Source organism: Hippoglossus stenolepis, chromosome 16 (assembly GCF_022539355.2).
Source record: "Hippoglossus stenolepis isolate QCI-W04-F060 chromosome 16, HSTE1.2, whole genome shotgun sequence".
NCBI classification, from domain to species: Eukaryota; Metazoa; Chordata; class Actinopteri; order Pleuronectiformes; family Pleuronectidae; genus Hippoglossus; species Hippoglossus stenolepis.
Genome location: NC_061498.1, coordinates 11,111,143 through 11,133,120, shown reverse-complemented (window position 1 = coordinate 11,133,120; position 21,978 = coordinate 11,111,143). Strand labels below are relative to the sequence as shown.

Genomic DNA, 21,978 nt, shown 5'->3' with positions numbered 1-21,978 from the left:
TTTGTTTCCACATGAGTTGTTCTTTTTTTTCTTTTCTTTTTTCGATTGCGGAGATGTGTTTCATTTTAGTGTGTGTGATGTTCCTGTCTCTGTTGCTCTGCATTTCATCACCAGTTGTTCAACTTTGTCCACTCACTGTTTTATATGTCTGTGTAGTGGCTCTGGTTTTCTGTGGACTGACTTATTCTACTCAAATTCTATTCCAATTGTAATATTTATTCTCCTGCATAATTAAAACCCATTGAAATAGTCATTCATAAAACATTAACTCAAAATAGATTGAGGTTTGAATGTCAGGTTTATTTTGTGCTCATCCTTTTTTTAAATTAAGAATGTAATCACTGTAATATTGATATAACCTGAGGTGTGAGGGATGCAAGATTAACTTTCAGCAGACAAGATGAAATACTGAATAATTTTTTATTACAATAAACCAGCTTTTTTCAATCGACCATAGCTGCGATTGATTTATGTAAAAGATGGAACAGGTCGTGTTTTGGAGAACAATGTGTTTTTTTTATTGTTAGTGGTGATAAATGGCTTATGAGCTGCTATTCTTTCTCCATGCAGGGATTTTCTGTGTGTTCACTGTTTGTGTTGTGTCTTCTAATAGTGTTCGTGACTTAGAGCTTTAAACTTCATATTGAGCTTTGGCATTCGTTTTTTGATGAATTCCACTGCCGATGTGTATTTCCAGTCATCTTTTTTCTTTTCTTTCAATGCAGGTCTGCGGGTGCGAATGTTTAACTTTGCTCTGAAAGTGCTGAGCTGCCTCCTCTACATTGTCAGAGTTCTGCTGGACAATCCGCAAGAGGAAAGACAGGACTGGTGAGAAAAGCGTGATAACGGGGGGGGGGGCTTGGTGAGGTTAAACACGGCCTCTGTGAATGTGTGGAGGCCTGATAGCAGGAACAAGTGCGCCAGGTCGATGGATGAGATAACACTGTGTATAGTGTGTCCTGTAAAAAGGATTGGATGTGATATTATGGAGGAAGGTGGGGATGCAAATCGGGTCGGTGCACTTTTGCAGATCGGCGAGAAGTGACGTTGTTAGTCATTTTTGTGTTTTTTTTTTTTCTCCGCAGCTTGAGCAGAGTAAACTGCACCAAACAAAACACATCCTCTCATCCCTGGAGTGAGTTTGACTGGTAAGCATGTGTCTCTAATGAGGAGGGATGGCTTCGGCCTGCAGACAGGCACCATAAAAACCACGCACCCTGGGGGGGGGGGGCATCTCCAACACCAGGCCCACCGGTCGGAAATGTTGTATAACCCAATCAATGCAACTTCACTTAACTGATGCAATTCACCATGCTGATATCGAGCATTACAGATCCACATTCATTTGTCACAATCTAAATCCATGGATTAGCTGTCAACATAATACATACGTAGTGCCTGTGCGGCCTAATCAACAACGATCTAGTGGAGATAAAGTATGTAATATACAGCAACAGGGAGGGGAACCAGGAAGTGCAGATGGACTCAGGGCTACGCCATGTCTCCTGCTCGGGGACCTATTGATCTAATTGGTGGCTGGTGACACTGGCTAAGCTCTGGCTCCAAATGAATAAGGAGGCTGACAGAGTGAGATCAGTAGAGGGCCGGGCCGCCTCCTGCTCCAGGCAGCAGACTCACAGCAGCGCAGGCAGGCGAGCAGCCAAGGAGCCATAAGCCCCAGGGTGTCTTTGAAAAAAAAAAAAAAAAGAAGCCTTTCTCTCACAATATGGCTGTAAATTTCCATTTGACTGCGTGATCACTTCTCCAGCCTTTTGGTCTTGGCCCCCGAGTGTTGTTGTGTTGGGCAGAGAAGAATTTCAATATCTTGTCCATTTCTTTTCATTAAATTTTGTCTTTCTTTGCCACATTTCTCTCCTCTCTTCCTTTCCTTCCGCTCCGTAGGAAACTGATCATCTGGGTGGATAGACCGCTACCGCTGTGGGCACTGCAGGTCAGATGGATCAGTACACTCCTGTGTAAACAAGGCCTCAGTCTGTTTACACACATTTCTGCATACACGAATGCGCACACGGGTGCATGCGCATTCCTTTTTATTGGTTTTATGGACAATGAATTCGCACCCGTGTATGTACACAGTCAGACACCCGGTTGTCTCTTGCTTCACTTAAACCTGCTCCCTCTGAAGCGCAATCACCAGCACGCCTACTGATTCCACCCACGCTCTCCTCTTCCATCGCTGCGACTCCTAATTTCTCTCTGCTCTGGTCTCTGTCTGACTACTGTATCTCTGCTCTCCCTCTCTCTCTCCCCCCCCTCTGTCTCCCTGTTTTGCAGGTGTTTGTGGCTTTCATCAGCTTTTCAGAAACGATGCTGCTCGTGTATCTAAGCTACAAGGTGAGTTACACCCCAACTGCCCGTCTGAGGCCATATGTGATCTCTGCATGTGGCCCGTGGGCGTGGGGGACGCCTCAGGGGGTTGTTGTCCTCTTTGCACTCCTCGGTCTGTTCTCTCTCGACCGAACCAAAGTTTTGTTTCCTTCCCCGATGCCACTCTTTTTGCTCGTGCATTTGGAGAGAACCTCGGCACCGTCCTGTTAATGGCAGACTTCAGGAGGGGCCTTTCTGTTCCTGCAGTTGGGGGGGGGGCGATCCATCAACGGGATGTCCTGTCTTTGATGTACTCAACACTATAAGCCTATGAAGAGGTCTGTCTGCAGATTAGGGCCTTAGCATTTAGAGCTGACTGATTCCTGTGGACAAACCCCGGGCCTGTCCACCCACACTAGTCAGATCCAGGTCAGCCATATGCGGGCGGCAGACACATAAAGACAACCATGGCTGACATCTTAATTGAATGGCAAAGCCTTGCAGAAACTGCTTCTTCTCTCAAGGTCTACGAGGGTGTTGTATTACCCCGTAAACGTCCCGGTCTATTCCGCAAACGCCGATCAATTTATCTGCAACCGGGCCTGTTATGCGGTAATCCCCTAAGGTCGCCATGGCAAAAGAGTTTCCTGACCCCTGTGTGTGGTTTTATGTTTCCAGGGCAACGTTTGGGAGCAAGTATTACGTGTCTCGTTCATTCTGGAGATGATCAGCGCCGTTCCCTTCATGATCACTGTGAGTGGAAAGACACGGGTTACTGAGCACCCACCTTTGCGGCAATCCCCGCTCCAGAATCACACCTAGCATGTTTGACACCCGCTGTAATGACACATAAAGGCACTCACAACAGACAATCCCATTCCTCATGACAAAATCCCATTACTGTATACAGTGCATTCTTTTTTTAAACTGATGACGCGTACTGAAGCTTTCTCCTCTGGACAGGTGATTTTGCCGTCCTTCAGAAATCTCTTCATCCCTGTGTTTCTCAACTGCTGGCTGGCAAAACACGCTTTGGAGAACATGATAGTAAGTGAAGCTTTGTCTTCCTGTCCAGTTTTTTTTCCCATTACTATCATCTCAACATTATATTATTTTTCCTGTCATTTTTACCCTCTTGCAACCTGGGTTTGATAATGGCCGTGTTCCATCACATCCAGATACCTAAGCTCAACCTCCAGCTCTATTTATTTGCTTTGATCTCCTTTTTAATACGTTTTTAATATTTCATCCATTTATATTTAGTTCTTTCGTCCTATTTTACTCTTAAACAATACCACGCATTAACAGCACTCGTGTCTCTCTGTCCGCAGAATGATCTCCACAGGGCAATCCAGCGGACGCACTCAGCCATGTTTAACCAAGTGGTGATACTCATCAGCACGCTGGTCTGTCTCATGTTTACATGGTGAGTATGTCCTCGTGGCTGACACTGAACTGAGAGAGGGGAGAGATGAGGAGGAAAGAGGAGAGCGAAAAAAGAGAGGTCGGACAGGAAGTGAAGGCTCGTCACGGTTGAGGAAAGGAGGAGAGGGAGAGATGGACGAGCAGTGGTGTGATACATGCAGGAGAAAATGAGACAAGAGAATAAAAATAAAAAACTGCTCCTGGAGAGAAGAGAAGGAAAGACAGAGCAGAAGCGGTATCTGCGAGAGTGAGATAGTGAAATGACATGGATGTGTCAGCTCGCTGCGTTTCTGGTGTGAAAGCCTGAGCTAATCCAGAAGATCCTCCACACGCCATGAATTAAGCTCTCTGACCATTCCAGGGTCGACATTTGTCCGTTGAGTCATCTATCCCTGAAAGATCAGGATACTGCGCACAGCTTGCGCTTGCATACCTATATATACAAACACGCAATGTCCCACTAGTGCGTCCGCGAATGCCGTCCACCCCCATCTCCTCCACGTGAAATGTCACACATACATGCACAAGTGTGAAAGGCAGATCTCCGTGTAGAATGGCCTCCACAAGACACTTCATCTAACGTGCAAGTGGAATCTAATTTGTCGGCTGTTCTTATTCCATTTTCTTGTTGTTTCCTTCTTTCCTATACCTCGCTGACCTCCTTCAGCATCTGTGGCATCCAACACCTCGAGCGAGCGGGCAACAACCTGACCCTGTTCGACTCGCTCTACTTCTGCGTGGTCACCTTCTCCACGGTGGGCTTCGGAGATGTCACCCCTCAGATCTGGCCCTCGCAGCTCCTGGTGGTCATCATGATCTTTGTGGCGCTCATCGTGCTTCCCATTCAGGTGAGAGACAATGGTTGGAACCTTTAAATACAAGGGCAGACAAGTAGATAATAATCACAGAGAGATTGAGTGAAAGGGGCGCAAAAAATAAGATATGACAATACAATAGAAAGCTTTTGAAGCTTTAAGGATCCCTGAAGGCCTCGGGACTCGTACTTTATTTTCAGTGTAATAAAGAAACCAACACTGCTTTGTCCAGATTGTTCCTCCATTTCATACGGAGGTACGGAAATCTAAGTTAGACTAAGCACTGTAGTGCCATCAAAGTAATTATCCATCCATTATATCTATACAGCTTATCCTTACAGTGAGATGCGAGTTACATCCTGGACAGTTCACCAGCAGATGACTTTTGCACCAAAACTAGCAGGTATATCTGTTTTTTAAACACAGTTAAACCCTCCCAAAAAATGGCGATTGATTCCTTTCCCATTGCCAGTAGAGTTTACCTTTTCATTTTTCCCCCCGGTGCGTCATGCTCAACGTCACAAATCCACCGACAACTGTGGCGCTCTGTCCATTCGCTGTCCTGCTAAATTAGCCCTTTCACCCGGGCCGTCACGTTTCCATCACTGCTGATCGGAGCTGATTAAAACTGGTGTCGACTGCAGAGTCATTTGACCCGGGAGTGAATGAAGACAAAAGCCAGATGTTAGTGGGTCTTATTGGGTTTTTTGATCAGTGGATAAGGGGCCATACAGAGACAGTCAATTATTCACACTCACATGCTGCATGTCTTTGGACTGTGGGCGGAAGCCAGAGGAACTGGAGAAAACCCACACAAACACGGGAAGAACATGCAAACTCCAAACAGAAAGACTACAGGGATTTAAACTGGGAAATTTCTTGCTGCGAGGCGACAGCATTAACCACCGTACCTTCAAAGTAATCAGTAAAATCTTAAAACCTTAATACAAATGTTCAGTGTGTGTGCAACCCACAGAGCACAATTTGCCGTCTTTGTTTGAGCTCACTACGGTAAACTTTTCTCCTTCAGACTCATCCTTCTTGCTTTCCCCACTTTGCACAATAATGTGATGACTCACAGCATCCTACATAGATCTTTGAAAGTAGTTTTATTTAGAGACCAGTGACAGTGTCCTCCTTTACCCGCTCAATTCCCCAGGCCCCCTCTCCTGTGTCGTTTAGCTGCTCCACAGAGGGAAAAGCGTGATGGAGAACAAAAACACAAGCGCTATTTCTACGGGAACTGCTAAAATAAAAACACCTAGACAAACGTATCAACTCCCATTTATCCTAATCGTTGTTTCTTATATTTGTGTAAAGCTTTTATCCCTCAGGGGGCTAGCGTACCTGCATGTCTGCTAAAAGATGTTAAAAGTGCTAAAAGAATGAATTTCCTCTGTCCATGTGTGTGGGTGCTGTACCTGCAGTTGGAAGAGGGACACACACACACACACACACCACTGAGCAATTCTCATGCGATTTGGTTTACCACCAATCTTGTTTTGTTGTAAATTGTATTTCTTTTGTGGCGACGGTACAATGCTTTGATGGCGCATCACGTGAGCAGTGGGTGTGGGGCCGCGTCCCAGACACGCCTGATCAGTAAGCGATTAAACACCAGCTGTGACAGAGTGGCGGCAAAAAACCATCGCCCCAACAAAAGACGTGATCGTGAAGATACTTAGGCTGAACTCTCACGAGTTGACTCATAAAGGAGCGACGATCTGTGCAACACAGATAGATGCCGTGTCACCCCCCGCGCCGCCACTCCACACCTTTCATCCCTGAATACCCCTTGACATTTAGAAATTGTCCCCCCCAACCCCCACCCTCTGTGTGTGTGTGTGTGTGTGTCCAGGCTGCACAGGGGAGCCACAGAGAACATCAGAACTTGGCCTCTGTCTTATTCTTTTTGTCTCTATCGTTTTTCCTGCAAGTGACCACAGCACACAACAGGAAATGTGGCCCCTAATTTTGAACCTTAAAAGGATATTGATTTAGAAATAAAACCCATTTAGGTCATTCCTCCAATTAATTTTCACCCCCCGTTTGGAGACTTTCCTTGAAGTAAATCACAATGCTCTAAAACAGAGGTTTAATTGCCTCGCCGCGGGTTCAACACAGTGTGTGCCGTCCAGATCTGGATGTACACAGATGTCAGAATACATCTGTGTGTGCACTGATGGTGTTTTCCAAGGAGCTTAGATTATCTCAATACCAAATCAATCAGATGTATCTGGGTCAAAATGAGAATCTCCCACAGGAAAACAGCACAAATGAATATGTTTTGTTTTAACGATCTTTATTCAAGAGAGTCGTTTTTCAGTTTGCAAGCGGCAAACATTGATTTCAAATTCTGGTTGATTTGCTCTGCTTGTGCTCAGGCTCTGTGGCTGCACTCAGGTGTTTTGTTGCTTGGACAGATTTCCTGCACTCAAGCTCCAGCTCTCGAGTAACAGCATTACAAAATTGAGTCCTGCTTTTAAACAAAAAAATGAATATCGGAAAGAAAAACGTTAATTAACAGCATGTGCTTGATTCTCTGAAGTTGCATGTTTAGAAGCAGCTGTTCATTGAGAGCAGGGGACCTCGATCACAGCTGGCAGAGCGCTCCGTTCCACAACAATGGCACCTGCTACTTAAATCAAAGATTTTGGGAGAGAAAAAAAAAAGATTCTCAACATCACTTTTTATGAAAAGGACAGTTTGGTAGTTTTTTTTTTTTTTTTTAGGGAACTGCGCTTACACAAGGTCAGGTAAAGTTGCATCATGAAGGTTCTTGCAAGACCAATAAAAGAGAAAGACAGAATAAAAGAAATAAAACTTTAAAAACACGTTTTTACTGTCGGCATTAATGAGGAGAGGTGCAGGGTGTTCAGAGAGGGAACAATAAATAACTCTGCCACTAAATAATAAGTATTTCACTCACCTAATCCAGGATTCAAAACTTGAATCAATATTGGAGTGAAAATTTGATTTAATAAATACAATCACAAAAAACTGAAAAAACATAGAAAACACTAGGAACACGAAGACACTGGGAACATGAAGAAGACACAAGAACCATGACAACAAAAAACAACGACGGGTGAAAGATGACGAACGAACTGACAAAGACAAAGGGAAGCACTGACACTTATACACACAAGGGAGGCAGGGATAAGTGAACACAGGTGAAACACATGAGGAGCAGGTGCAGACGATCACAGGGGCCGGAAACAGGAAGTTAAGTTAGAGACACACAAGGAGCAAAACTTCAAAATCAAACAGGAAACACAGAACTCAGAATGAACACAAATCCAAACACAGGGAAAACCCAGGTAAAAGTCAATAAACCAAAAGAGTCCAACAAAAGAACCCAAATAGTCTAAAAACACACACACTCATTAAGGCTTTTCTATGTGATCTCCCTCTGATATTGTTATATTGTTTCACATCCATTTAGCCTCCTCTGAAACAGTTTGGAGCCCCCCCCCCCTGCAGAGACCCACTTCCCACTGTGAAAACCTCTGCTCTACTTCGTTATCTGAAGCTCATTTGTGTTTGGTTTTGTTGCTTTTATTCCTTGTTCCTTTTCTTTTTGCTGCAGAAAATATGACAAACATTTGTGGAATTATTTTCCAATGTATTCAGTGTAAATTATCTGGGTAGTTTTTCTGAAAAATCTCACTCTTTCTTGCATTTGTCCACATTAAAACACATCTCGTCATCCGTCTGTCCACCTGGGCCTCCCCAGCACATTAGAATAGAAGTTTTTCCAGTTATTTCTATAACCTACCTTCCTCTGTTTAAACCCTGTTCAGCCACATCCTGAACCAAACCTCCACTTATCTTAATCCCACCTAAACACTCATCCTAATCAAACGGAAACACTACACGGCGCAAGGCATTGTTGTCTTTTCATGTGCCACCTGGCTACTCCCTGTATTTCAGCTGACTTAATCCAATTTTCCATCTGTTGAATGTGATGGATGTCGTCCTGGATGCAGTTCGAGCAGCTGGCCTTTCTGTGGATGGAGCGGCAGAAGTCCGGGGGGAACTACAGCCGCTACAGGGCACAGACGGAGAAACACGTGGTGCTGTGTGTCAGCTGCCTCAAGATCGACCTCCTCATGGACTTCCTCAATGAGTTCTTCGCTCACCCACGACTACAGGTCTCTCCAAATGGTTATAAGTAGAATATGAGGGTGTGTGTGTGTGTGTGTGTGTGTGTGTGTGTGTGTTTGTGTGTATCTTGCCTCTAATCCTCTCCAGGAGCCCAAGAGGCTGAGGTTAAAGCAGCGGATTAATTCAGCAATAGCTCATATCAAACTGCTGTTTCATTCATGTGGGAGCAGATGTGAGTGTTTGCTTGAGGGTGCATCTGTGTGTACATAGTATCTCCTTATTCAACAACGGTGTGTGTGTGTGCGTGAGTGTTTCAGGTGGAGTGTTTTGATTGGTCCTCACCACTTCAGGGGGGTCGTGTGTGGGTCAGGTTCTGAGGTTATGGTGAGATTTGGGTTTAGGAAACAGCTGAAGATAAGAAACTGGATGATGATGAAGACTATTTACCAAAACACCAATGATCAATATGAAAACACCAATTAATTCCATCAATTATGGTCTTAAAAAGTCTGAAATTTGACTTGTTGGACCTGCAGAAATAAAACTTGCTGATGTGTTGCTTGTGGTGAAACCTTCCTCGGCCGCAATACCAACTCTGTGTGTGTGTGTGTGTGTGTGTGTGTGTGTACAGGACTACTATGTGGTGATCCTGTGCCCGGCAGAGATGGATGTCCAGGTCAGGAGGGTCCTTCACGTCCCTCTTTGGGCCCAGAGAGTCATTTACCTGCAGGGGTCTGCGCTGAAAGACCAAGACCTGATGAGGGCCAAGTGAGTCCCTGTGACCAAAAACACCAACGATCCACTATGTAGCATGAAGACATCTGTCTGATTTCGTAGGCTTGAAAGACGCATTGGTTCATTTGTTGTTCTATTGTCCTGCTTTTTTTTGTCTTTGGTCCTCTCCCTCAATAACATGACAACACCCTCCTTCCTGTGTCCTGTCTCCCTCTCTTTTTATCTATCTATCTCTCTTGCTTCCATGGCCACACGCTCTACTAACCGCCCGTAGGATGGACGACGCTGAGGCCTGCTTTATCCTCAGTAACCGGTTTGAAGTGGACCGAATAGCCGCTGTACGTTCCCCCGCTGCTTCCCTGCTTCACCATGACTCCTCCTCCTCACACTGCAACACCTCCAAATCAAGGCTCCTGGCCTGGTTGATCACTTTTAACATGTTTGTTTTCTTTACAACAAATGAACAAAGAAAAATCTTTCAGTTTGCTTTGAATAATGTGTTTTCTTCAGAACACTGCTACATAAAAAAATCATTAAAGCAGCCTTTGATACAAATGGATTTAGCTCGCTGCACCGGCTTGTTGTCGTGCTTTTTACAATTTTTACACAATATTAATTACACAGTAAAACAGTAAACAACTTAATCTTAGAGTTAAAACACAAGCTTGACATTTAAAAATTAAAAATTCAGAAAATAGTTTGGTCCAAAACGTTCCAAAAACGTTTGGCTGAACCCCCTTCGAAATTTACTGCACACATTCATGGTCCCAAGAGGATTTATCCTACTGACTTTGGTGATCTTGTAACTCACCTCGCACCTCCATGAGCTGGACCTGGTTTTTAGTGAAATGTTCAATACTGAGTGCCATAAAATGTGTAAGAGCATTTCAAACCACGCCATTCAAATTGTCAAGTATCCAAACTGGAGAAGCAGTCAGAAGAGCAACCAACAATCCCTTTGAATTCAGTCAACCTGCACCAAATATGTAATGGGTTTTTCCTTGACACATGCCACATTATTCCACTAACGTTTGTGATAATCCGTCCAGTAGTTTTTGTGTAATGCTGCTAACAAACAAACACTGATGTGCACATAACCTCTTGGCGGTGGTCATTATAAACAAGGTGCAAACTGTGTACACACATAAATAAAAGTAAAGTTTCAGTGGAAACCCTCTACTGCCATCCCAGAAACCTCATACACACACATTTTAATGTTCTTGTCCTCAACCAAACCTTGGAAATTATGCTTTAAGCAAAAAGCTTCTGGTGTAGGGGCCTCGTTCGGGGGGTTACCCACCATGGTTACGTTGCAGTCTCCTGTACACATGGATTTAAGGGTGGTTCTTACAAAAATGTTAATGTGGACTAGATTAATCATTAATCATCCGTTCTCAGCTCTGCCGGCCCTGTTGCAACATCCCTGTTAGCACGGATATTCCTGTATTGTTCAATAATTTGGTTTATGGCTAAATACCTGAAATGATATGAACTTTGCCGGTAGCCTCAGCTGTACCTTGAGTTGGCATTCTGTCTCACAGAGCCACTTAATTTTGAGCACCAGCTTTAGTCGGTGCACTCTTCACGGCCTCGCCTCGCGTAGCCGTGTGCAGCCTTGACTGCATCTCCAAAAGAAAGACATACCGATTACATTACTCTGAAATGTTGCGAGGGGCCATTTCAGCTGCTGAGTGAGTGGTTTAGGAAGATTATTAGAGAGGAGCTGCAATCTAATGCTGCTAATGATGGGCTTCTCCCTTTCTTTCTCTCACTGTCACACCTTTTCCCCCTCCCTTGTTTTCACTCTGTCCATCCCGCCCGTCTCCAATTTTCTCAGGATCATCAGACCATCCTCCGAGCCTGGGCGGTGAAAGACTTCGCACCAAATTGCCCCCTGTACGTCCAGATTCTCAAGCCAGAGAACAAGTTCCACGTCAAATTTGCAGGTAGGCAACGAGCGTGAAGTCCAACACACTGGCGGTGAATTGAGCCGTCGGCGGAAGGTGTGCACGTGTTATAATAACTACTATTATTTGATCACATCTGGATGCAGGGAAATAATGGGATGACACTCACTAAACAATACATCCTCCTGGCCCAGTTTGAAAGGGGATTTTTCTCAGCTTGTGACTGGGATTGTCAATAAACTGAAACTATCCTGTCACCAGCTGTCATGTCCCATCTTCTGCCTGAGTTAAGACTTAGAAATGTTGTTTCTATCAGCGTGTCTGTGCAGCAGCAGCCCTCAGCCCTAAAGACGTGCAGGACAGAGTGACCCGGCAGGGCTCTGAGCCTTACCAAGGTTTCTGTGAGGTTTTTTACTTTCCTCTGCCTCTTGGAGAGCACTCCTTTCCTCTCCTGCTCGACAGAAGACAGCAGTCAATCACATGCAAGCGAAATAAAAATCATCTCTCGCCCTTTTCTCTCACACGTCCCTCTGACTACAGAAAGCATCAAACCCAATTCCCGTTCGCCGCCCTCGTCCCAGCTGTCTCTGTCGGTGATCTACGTTTTACTTTGCTACCTTGGCAAAGAAAATCCTCGTCTTTTGATGAGGTCTGCGCCAACCTGGCAGCTAAGCTCACCCCGCCGGCAATCCTGCTTTTGCTACTATTTAAACACCTCGCCGCCACAGCTGGACTAAAGCCTTTTGTTGTTAGGGAGCCGGAGGTTGTTTGGCAGAAAGATAAATTCAGGATCATCCATGAGAACTCTATGTTGTCTGATTATCAGTGAGTCCTCTGAGGTAAAGCTCCCATGATGGGAGTCAGAAAGCTGTACCAATGCGTGTGTCACCTGTACCACGTTGGACTTTCCCATGAAACACCCATCGTCCATTCCCTCGCTGAAGCTACAGCCGTTCAGTGCAATCACTAATAACTAACCACTAATAAAATAAGAGTTTCAGCAAAGCACAGCTCAAAATAATCTGGCTTTTAATGCCCCTTTAATCCTGAAGTCACCACAGGCAGACTCACAGAGAGAATCAGCATGCAGTCCGTCACATGGGCATTACTGTAAGTGCGGATGCCATGTTTTGACACCACTTGGACTATACTCACTAAGTGCTGGTGTGGGAGGAATTAATGAGCAAGAGATACAAGATTTAATTTGCTCCACTGGAATAGCTAAATAACAGCTCAACGTTCATTAGAGAAGATCTGTCGGTATGATGCTGTGGCAGGGCAGGAAACCCTGAGGCGTGTGAGTAACTAAAGAGAAGTGGGTACAGAGTGTGGATTGATTATCTCCTCCGGTTGCTGTTTTGAGCGACAATAGCCAGTCGTGCTGCCTGATTTGGGCTAATTGTGTTGATAGTGGCTGGCTCATATAAAAACAACAAGGGCCAGCTGATTTAATTAGAACAGCCGGTGGACCTGAGGTCGGGTTGTAATTGCACTCTGCAGAGGGTGCAAACAACCACATGTGTCCACAAGTGCACACACACACACACACACACACAAACACATTCACACAGACGGGATTACACCTTCCATACAAGTCGGCAGCAAGGAAGCATCACACAGTGGGAAGGGATTGGTCCAAAAACCCAGATCTTGAATGTGTGTGTGGTGTGTGTGTGCACAGTGTGTGGAAGTCAGTAATTGGTTTCTCTCCTGGTCTGGGTCCAGGCACCCGGTGGCTTGAGGAGCAGGATTGTTGGGCTGTGGTGAAGGGTGAGCGGAAGAATCACAGTGGTGAAGAGAAGTGGAAGAAGGACATTGGAAATTGGATATTGGGGAAAGAGTGACTCAATTTGGTGTTTGCCTATACTGTGTGGAGTTAAAGATATTGCATGTGTGTACGTGTATGTTGGTTGAACGTGTGTGGAAACAACATCAGTGTTTTAGTGCGTACTGTGTGTGCGTGTGTTTGTGTGCGAGTGTGTGTGTGTTCTGAGCCAAAAGAACATTGGTACTCCAACAGAAGATATTCACCACCAGGCCGTGTAATTGTCACGTCTCTCACATGCCCAGCTTTGACACACACACACACACTCACACAATTTAACTTATTGCATTTAGCATTTTCTCAGCTCGTCTCACGACTCTCAGCCTGGCAGCTGATTGAGTTTGTTTATTCATGACGGGCTCTGACGTTTGTCGCTCATTATTTTATACCACATATTGTTCTTTCAGGACCGCGCTCAAGCCCTAATATGCCGACATGCTCATCATCACTTGGGCTAATGCAATAAAGAAAAAAGGTAACCGAGAATGCGTCCTCTGTGTTTGTTCAGTTTGATTTGGTTTTGGTTTTGGCGCCCAGGCCGGTTTGTGTTAAGGTTCAACAAGGCTGATACTGAATCTCTGGCCTTCTTCCCATCGCCCCCCATAAAAAGCTGAATGGTGAAGCCACTGTGGTGATGTGTGTACGTAAGAGCAGGAAGGGGATGGAGAATTCTTGACATTTACCAAACATGAAATAAATGAATGTGTGTGTGCTTGTGTCTTTTATTGGTAAAAGCCACATTAACACAGCGTAATGAGCTGAAAGCATGAGTCACGGTTGTCAGAGCAGATAACAGTGACAGTTTATCTTGGGAATATTCCCTAAAGCGATGGTTTTATTCGAAACTGAAGGATGTGAATTATTCTCAGAAACCAGGATATTGATTATGGAAAGTTAATAACCGAAATAACCAAATCACAATTTTGATAATGATTGTTTGTGGTACACACAGTAAATATGGCAATTAGTCGCCGCTCTCAGCTTCTCCAATGTCCTGTTTTTCACTGTTTCTCTTTTGTGTTATTGCTATGTTAATATATTTTTGAGTAGAAAATATTGAACTGCACATAACTATAAAAGGTAGAATGGTACTCGGTAAGGCCAAACCTCCACCAAGGCCCAGAAGTCCCTTTAAATTCAATCAATCTGCACCAAATTAAACACATTCATAGATACAAGTTCCCTAAATATGCCTCTTTTTTTCTTTCATCCAAATCCATGAATTATTCAAATTTTTTTCCTTTGTCCAGATCCACCTCAAAATTCAATTGGGTATTTTTTGGTCCAAGTCTCCTGGAAATCTATTCAGTAGTTTTTTGCATAATCGTGCAAACAAACAAACAAACCAATGAACGGAGGTTTAAAAGAAATGAAAATAGTCATTTCCACCCGACTGTAAGCACCACTAATGAAACACTGTTTACTCTGTGAGAAATAAAACTGACAGTAACTGAGATAACATGTGTGTGTTTCTGCTCCGGGTGAATTTACCCTTAGAGGGACTTAATTAATTGGATGTCCTGACCTGTTGACGTTGGTTACATCAGGACTAATGAAGTGATGTACGAGAAAAATTGATCAGCATCCTCTGCGACACACACACACACACACACACACACACACACACACACACACACACACACACACACACACACACACACACACACACACACACACACACACAGTCAGCTGGGGCTCAGGAGGTTCATCCACTAACTAGAAGGCTGGTGGTTCGATTCTAAAGTGTCCTTGGGCCAGAATGAACCCGAAATTGCCTTGACAGCTACATGGAAAAAAAGTGCTGCGTATAGAAAACCACTGTATAGGTACTGTCAATTACACACACACTATCCAGAAGCCAGCAGCACATCTGTATTCACTGCAGTGTTGCTGGGAGACGAAACTTTTATGGAGCGTAATGTGAGTGTTTGTGTTTTGCCGAGGCCTGTGTGACCTTGGTCGCTGTGACCCTCTTGTTTCCTCTTGTGTGCAGATCATGTGGTGTGTGAAGAGGAGTTTAAGTACGCCATGCTGGCTTTAAACTGTGTGTGCCCCGGCACCTCGACGCTCATCACTCTGCTGATCCACTCCTCCAGAGGACAGTGAGTACCCTCTTCTATTTGACTGTGCAGAGTACGTTCTATACAGTACAATATACACTAGAATCAGTGAGTACAGCTGACTCTTTATTTTTTTTGTGTTTTTGTCAGAACGGCACACCAAGAGGCCTTCAAGCAACGTGTAGGAGCCTTTCAAGCCCTCAACAGGTAGGATGCATCTTATCTGTGTGCACTCTCAGGAATTCTGTGCCACATCTGTGCAGTATTTGTTCAAATCCTCTGTTAACTTCCAGAGTTTGCATGATTGGCTGTGTGATCCTCGCAGATATAGCGAGAAAAAAGAGCCTGTTATTTTGGAAATTGCACTAAGAAGATTCATTTGCTATTCATAATGGCTAACTTTTGATGTTCAAAGTGGCAATTTAAAATTGTTTGAAATGACTGATTTAAAATGCATGGAAATCAGGACGTGTGACATCAGTAAACTGCACACAGCGTGTTGTCTGTGGGAAGCTTTGCATGGATCTGTGCAGATGATTAGATAAGAGAGAGTTCTTGTTTCATTTGCTGGTGCAATCACAAGTTTCAGTTTCTCACCTCATGCAGGAGCGACTATATCAACACGAGAAAGAAAACTTTTTTTTCTTTACATTATATCCTGATTTTAGAAATATACCTGAGATTAAAAGTTGTTAATCGATGTCAACATCTCATAATACTACTCATAAATATCAGTCTCCTTTTTCATCGGGATCCTTGACTTATTCTCTGAGAAATCAAGGTAAATGTTGTGTCTCATAGTGTTAAAGGAGGTGAAACTAATTCTGGATCCGAACCAAAATGACTCATGTCGCATCCTTCCACCAAGTTCCATGGAAATCCGTCCAGTAATTTCTGCGTCATCCTGCTCACAAGCTGACAAACAAATATACCCTCCTTTGCCGAGGTCAAGACAATAACCACATTTAACTCAGTAAGGTTTCTTATATTTACGTTTGTTTCAGTAATGTTCATTAATAAAGGGGCTGTAACTGAAACATGTTTTAGTTCTGGAAAACTGAGAAAGAAACTAAGCCTTTATGTGAAACCATCAACACTAAATGAAATAATTGAATAACCGGTGGCTGATGAGTTGAACTTTAACAAGCAGGATGTTTTGTAATTACGCTTCTATATCTGGACCTGATGCCATTTGGTTTATTGGCTGTGATAATGCTACATGACGGGGATTCGTCCTCCTCCTCTTCTGCCTTTCACTGCGTTCCTGTAAACGGCAAATTCACTGCAACACTTGTTTATATAATGCGCTCTTTGTCGCAGGCCACCCACACTCACACTTCCCCCACAACCTTGTTTCCTGTTGTCACCTCTTGAGCCTCCGCTTCGAAAGCCATATCCCCCTGAGGAAACTGTGGTCCACTTAACTGTGTGAATACGTGCGTCTGGGGCCCATTGTTCCGAGAAGCTGGGTGTCCTTGCCCAGACCCCTGTGCTGACTGAAGTATCGATCAGCAGCTCTGACAGAGATGTAAGACGTTACATCTGCAACCTTAAGTGGCAAATCCTCTAATGCGGCCCTGATGCTGAGCTGGAAGCTTTGGGTTGTGCGGTTTTTAAAGGTCGACCACACAGCCAATCAATTCTCTTTTCCTTTTTTAGAGAGGGCAGGGCGTGCTCGGCGGACCAGTGGCACCGAACCTACCGCCGCTGCTCAGCCAATGAGGTGCATCACATCCGCCTGGACGAGAGTAAATTCTTTGGGGAATACCAGGGAAAGAGTTTCACCTTTGCCTCCTTTCATGCTCACAAAAAGTAAGTTGCGATGTGAAAGAAAAAACAACAACACATGAGAACACACACACCACACACCAGCGCGGGCCCAGAGCTGATCTTGTCTCTGTGGCTGCAGGTATGGAGTGTGTTTGATTGGAGTGCGCCGACTGGACACCACCAACATCCTGCTGAACCCTGGTCCTTGCCACATCATGGGGGCCTCAGACACATGCTTCTACATCAATATCTCCAAAGAGGAAAACTCGGCATTCGTCAGGGGTCAGAGGGAGCCGTCGTGGCGCGGCGCAGGAGGAAATTCCAGGGGAGTTCACCAAAGCATCTACCACGGGCTCACCCGGCTGCCCGTCCACAGCATCATCGCCAGCATGGGTCAGTCACATGAGCAGATACTGCACAACATGTACACACTGATCTTGTTTCTGCAGTTTCCTGTGCAAACCTGTCATTTCCTGTGTGATGCACAGTCTCGGCTGTCAGAATCATACACTTCTCACATGTGTGAGCGACTCAAATTATTCATGGCTTTGCACAGGATTTAACATGTATCTGATCTCACTTGTTAAGTGCAACGATCAAATGGACTGAAATGTCAGATACTGTGGTTTTACAAACACGCCACCTGGTGGACAGCAACAGAACTGTCACTGCTGTCTTCTCAGAGATCTGTGCATCACCAGGGTCAGTTCCTGAACATGTGGACAAGTTAGGGGGACCAGTGGATAGACCAGCTTTTGTGTACACCTCAGTTTAAAGAAATGTCTTTGTCATTATAATTAAATCGTATATAATGCCAATTTGTCTTGTTGCACATACATGCACCGTAGATTATGTTCAACTTTCACTGTGAAAAGGTCTTACTGGCTGTGAACAGCTTTTTAAAAGGGTCACTCACTGAGGGAGGGGGCCCTGCAGAACACAGCATACTGTACATACTAATGTCATGTGTCATACAAGATTCAGTGGCAAGTATTACATTAGCAAACCTAATTCAGCACGAAATTTATAATTTTGGGGGGGGGGGGGCCCTTGTTGCTGCTGGGCCCTTAGCAGTCACTTAGTTGATCGACTCTTCATCATGTTTAGTGTCTGAACCATTAGCTTGACTTCTGCCTTGGTAATCACTGTAGTTATGTGTGTGTGTGTGTGTGTGTTTCAGGCACAGTGGCCATCGACCTGCAGGACTCCAGCGACAGCAGCCCAGAGGGCCAGGACCCGGGCGGCACGGGGCTGGGCGGTGGCAGAGGAAGCAGGAGCGACTCCAGGACGGAGATGGGCGGTGCCAACACCTTGGCCCTGCCTGCCATGGGAGACTCGGCCGAGGAGCGGCGGCACAGCATCGCCCCCGTCCTGGAGCTGGTGGACGGGGTCAACAACCCCACGTTTGACCTGCTGGGAGACCAATCGGAGGACGAGGGAGGGGAGGAGGGCAAGGAGGACAGCGACAGCAGAGACGAGAGCGCCCACTGGTGGGGTCGACACTGCGAGTAAGCGCTGAGGAGGCTGTTGGAGTTTGTGCTCACTGGGATGTTGACATGTAAACTCATTCAGTTGTGACTGTGGGCTTGTGCTGCAGGTGGGTGAAGGGGTACCCGCTGAACTCTCCGTACATCGGCAGCTCGCCTGCCCTGTGCCACCTCCTCCAGGAAAAGATGCCTTTCTGCTGCCTGAGAATGGACAAGGTACGGGATCTAAATTGGCTTCTTCGCGTTATTTTCCAAGATCACATTGCTGTCATCTTCTTTTTCTTCTTCTTCTCCTTCTGTCCCAGGCCTGTCACCACATCCCATTTGAAGACGCTCGCTCCTACGGCTTCAAAAACAAATTGATCATCGTGTCTGCGGAGAGTGCAGGGAACGGCCTGTACAACTTCATTGTGCCTCTGCGGGCCTACTACCGACCCAGAAAGGAGCTCAACCCCATTGTGCTGCTGCTGGAGAGCATGTAAGAGCACACCTACGTTATTTGGTGTAATCTGGAGGCCGCGCTTTCAAACCTCAGCTTCAAACAGAAGTGGGTTACGTGTTACTCAATGTTGCCCAATATTGCGGCCCGTGTGATGTGGGTTCCTCCTTAAAAAAAGAACAAAATGAGCTATTAAAGGCGAATACTGTAAACATGATTTGTGAAATGCTGAATGCTTTCAGGACAACGCGCTCCACGGTCTTGTCCTGTGTCTTTTTTTGTGGCTGGTGCACAAAAGCAGTCGGGCCAAACAAGAGTGAAATCCAATAAAAAGGCAATAAAACGCTGAGTCACTCCAGTGTAGTGCTGTTATTTTCGGCCGCCTCTGCAGGCAGTTTGGCTGCGCTGTATTTCTCAGGCTGAGGGAGGTGGAGGGTGCAGGGGGGGAGGGAGGGAGGGGGCTCCGTCTCTGTTTCAGCTCTTCATCATGGCACGAATAAATCTCTGCTGGTGGTAATCTCAAGTCCATTTGTCTTCTGATTGGTTCAGACCTGAAGCCGACTTCCTGGAGGCAATCTGCTGGTTCCCCATGGTGTTCTACACAGTGGGCTCCATCGACAAGTAAGATAGACCTACGCTCCGGGCTGCTTTCATGTTTTATAATCCTCCAGTTCATCTTTTTTTATTATTTTCTCGATCTTTATTCATTCATGGGCTTCTTCGCCCATCAAAATGCTCTTTGATTTACTCGCCCTGCCCTTCATCACTGATCTCATTCTGTCTCATCCTCTCCCTCTCTGCACAGTCTGGACAGTCTGCTTCGATGTGGGGTGACTTTTGCCGACACGATGGTCGTGGTTGACAAGGAGAGCTCCATGATCGCAGAGGAGGACTACATGGCTGACGCAAAGACCATTGTCAACGTCCAGACCCTCTTCAGGTTTGCTTTGCCTGAATTTGCCCTGTGATCTCACAAACTGGCATGAAGCAAATGTTTAACTTTTTTGAACTGCTGTTTCTTCCTCTCAGACTGTTCCCAGCTCTTAGCATCATCACGGAGCTCACACACCCAGCCAACATGCGCTTCATGCAATTCAAAGTCAAAGACCACTACTCCCTGGCTCTGTCCAAACTGGAAAAGGTAAAAGCTTCACACCCTCAAACCTCAAACTCTTTATCCTTTAACTGAGAATCCACTGAGAATGCAGACTGCTTTGTTATATGAAATCATTATTTCTGCAGAGATCTTTTGCTGCAGCCACAGAAACGTTACTGAGACTTGTGGTATTTGTTCTTTTCACCCTGTGGCTATTATCTCTCTTGGTATGGCATTCAAATAATTCTCCTCTCGATCAATAACATCAGATTAGCATTACTGTAATATATTATGAAAGAGGTGATTGTTTTTTAAATATATAAAATATTGGATTTTCAGCCTCTTCCTCATTTTTAACTGTGCATGATCATGTGTGTTTTGTTGCGGTGCATGCTGGGAAAGGCTCGATCCCGTGACTTTGTAAATAAATAGGCTTTCACCAGGGTTCACCATCGCCACTCCATCACAGGGTTGACACAGAGAGACAAACAACCATGATTATTACAAACTGTGTGGTTGAGAAAAACAACAGATCATATCTACTATCTCTATTACATCAGACTATCTCATCGAGGGCTAGTGTAATCCGCTGTGTTTGTGTGTGTGTGTGTGTGTGTGTGTGTGTGTGTGTGTGTGTGTGTGTGTGTGTGTGTGTGTGTGTGTGTGTGTGTGTGTGTGTGTGTGTGTGTGTGTGTTTGTGTGTGTTTGTGCGATTGCTCTGCAGAAGGAAAGGGAGAAGGGGTCCAACCTGGTGTTTATGTTCCGCCTGCCGTTCGCTGCAGGGAAGGTGTTCAGTGTCAGCATGCTGGACACTCTGCTCTACCAGGTCTCTCCAACACACGCTCACTGAATACTAACAACAATCCTTCTCCTCTATCGTATAATCGGCTCTTATTGACTCGCTCTCTGTGTTCTCCTGCCAGTCATTTGTGAAGGACTACATGATCTCCATCACCAGGCTGCTGCTGGGTTTAGACTCCATGCCCGGCTCAGGATTCCTCTGCGCAGTAAGAGGCTGAACACAATTGATTTTCTCTGGACTCCAAAGTGCCTCTGAGGCTCATTATCACGTTTGTTGGTTTTTCTAGATGAGAATCACGGAGGACGACTTGTGGATCCGCACCTATGGCCGGCTCTACCAGAAACTGTGCTCCTCCACTGGAGACATACCCATCGGCATCTACCGAACAGAGGCCCACAAGCTTCCAGTCTCTGAGGTCTGCTGCTGTTTTATAGTTTTGACTTTTGCAGCCAGCAATTCACTGATTAAAGTCACTGGACTGACTGATATCACTGAGCAGGACACTCAGGGGCGGATCCAGGGGTGGGGCCAGGGGGGACACTAGCATGATATTTCATTTTCTCATTTAGGACAACCAAAGAAGACTTTGGCCGCTTGAGGTTGTACTTATTGTTCAACCACTGGACTGGTCAGGGAAAAGTAAAATATATCTCCTTATAAAAGCAACTCAGGCAATGGGAGGATTTTGGTTGGACAAGAGCATAACAACCGACCAATCGACCATAAGACTACAGCCATGATAAATTACAAATGCATAGATTACAAATTATACAAAAACATTTATTTCAACAGACAAATTTGTCCAAAAGCGACAGTCAGGTCTCAGTTTTGACATGTGACACAGACATAATAAAAAAAAAACCTGCACAGTCAAAGAAATCGCATCATATCAAACCCGCTGCAGTGACGACAGAGAAACACGTTTTTCCAATTGTGGAAATGATATTAGTTTTTGAAGAAGAATGAGGAGCACGATGGATCTTTTGGTTCCAATATAAAAAGATATTTAAGAATGTTGGACTATTCAGTGTATGTAGAGGAGTGCATCGTGTTCATCATTCATTTCTGCTCTGATAAGAAAGTATTAATTCCTCTTCATTGTAAGAAAACAGACACAGCACAGGTGAGGAGCTGATTTAATAAAACCTGTGTGATAACAGCTTGATTGCGCTGCATGAGGAA

General features: G+C 45.1%; 1 protein-coding gene and 1 long non-coding RNA gene across 3 annotated transcripts in view; one reads left to right on the top strand and one right to left on the bottom strand.

The window, feature by feature from the left end:
• The window catches only part of LOC118123345 (potassium channel subfamily T member 2), a 35,773-nt gene that overhangs the window by 10,417 nt on the left and 3,378 nt on the right, over nt 1-21,978 (top strand). Inside the window, exons 3-27 of one of the 2 annotated variants that reach the window (XM_047343869.1) lie at nt 726-828; nt 1,086-1,148; nt 1,903-1,951; nt 2,296-2,355; nt 3,007-3,081; nt 3,292-3,375; nt 3,660-3,754; nt 4,421-4,601; nt 8,558-8,722; nt 9,307-9,443; nt 9,685-9,748; nt 11,248-11,356; nt 15,136-15,244; nt 15,353-15,409; nt 16,862-17,014; nt 17,112-17,365; nt 18,153-18,480; nt 18,570-18,675; nt 18,765-18,937; nt 19,448-19,519; nt 19,704-19,838; nt 19,928-20,039; nt 20,722-20,820; nt 20,918-21,001; nt 21,083-21,211. In XM_047343869.1, coding sequence (XP_047199825.1) covers nt 726-828; nt 1,086-1,148; nt 1,903-1,951; nt 2,296-2,355; nt 3,007-3,081; nt 3,292-3,375; nt 3,660-3,754; nt 4,421-4,601; nt 8,558-8,722; nt 9,307-9,443; nt 9,685-9,748; nt 11,248-11,356; nt 15,136-15,244; nt 15,353-15,409; nt 16,862-17,014; nt 17,112-17,365; nt 18,153-18,480; nt 18,570-18,675; nt 18,765-18,937; nt 19,448-19,519; nt 19,704-19,838; nt 19,928-20,039; nt 20,722-20,820; nt 20,918-21,001; nt 21,083-21,211 — 2,996 coding nt within the window. Of the gene's footprint in view, nt 1-725; nt 829-1,085; nt 1,149-1,902; nt 1,952-2,295; nt 2,356-3,006; nt 3,082-3,291; nt 3,376-3,659; nt 3,755-4,420; nt 4,602-8,557; nt 8,723-9,306; nt 9,444-9,684; nt 9,749-11,247; nt 11,357-15,135; nt 15,245-15,352; nt 15,410-16,861; nt 17,015-17,111; nt 17,366-18,152; nt 18,481-18,569; nt 18,676-18,764; nt 18,938-19,447; nt 19,520-19,703; nt 19,839-19,927; nt 20,040-20,718; nt 20,821-20,917; nt 21,002-21,082; nt 21,212-21,978 lie in introns of both variants that reach the window. The other variant, XM_035180694.2, reaches the window with a different exon arrangement.
• LOC118123352 lies at nt 6,850-7,684 on the bottom strand. The gene is made up of 3 exons (XR_004698575.2): nt 7,498-7,684; nt 7,315-7,346; nt 6,850-7,203 (listed from the first exon to the last, which is right to left on the bottom strand). It is a non-coding gene; the product is annotated as an uncharacterized LOC118123352 (long non-coding RNA).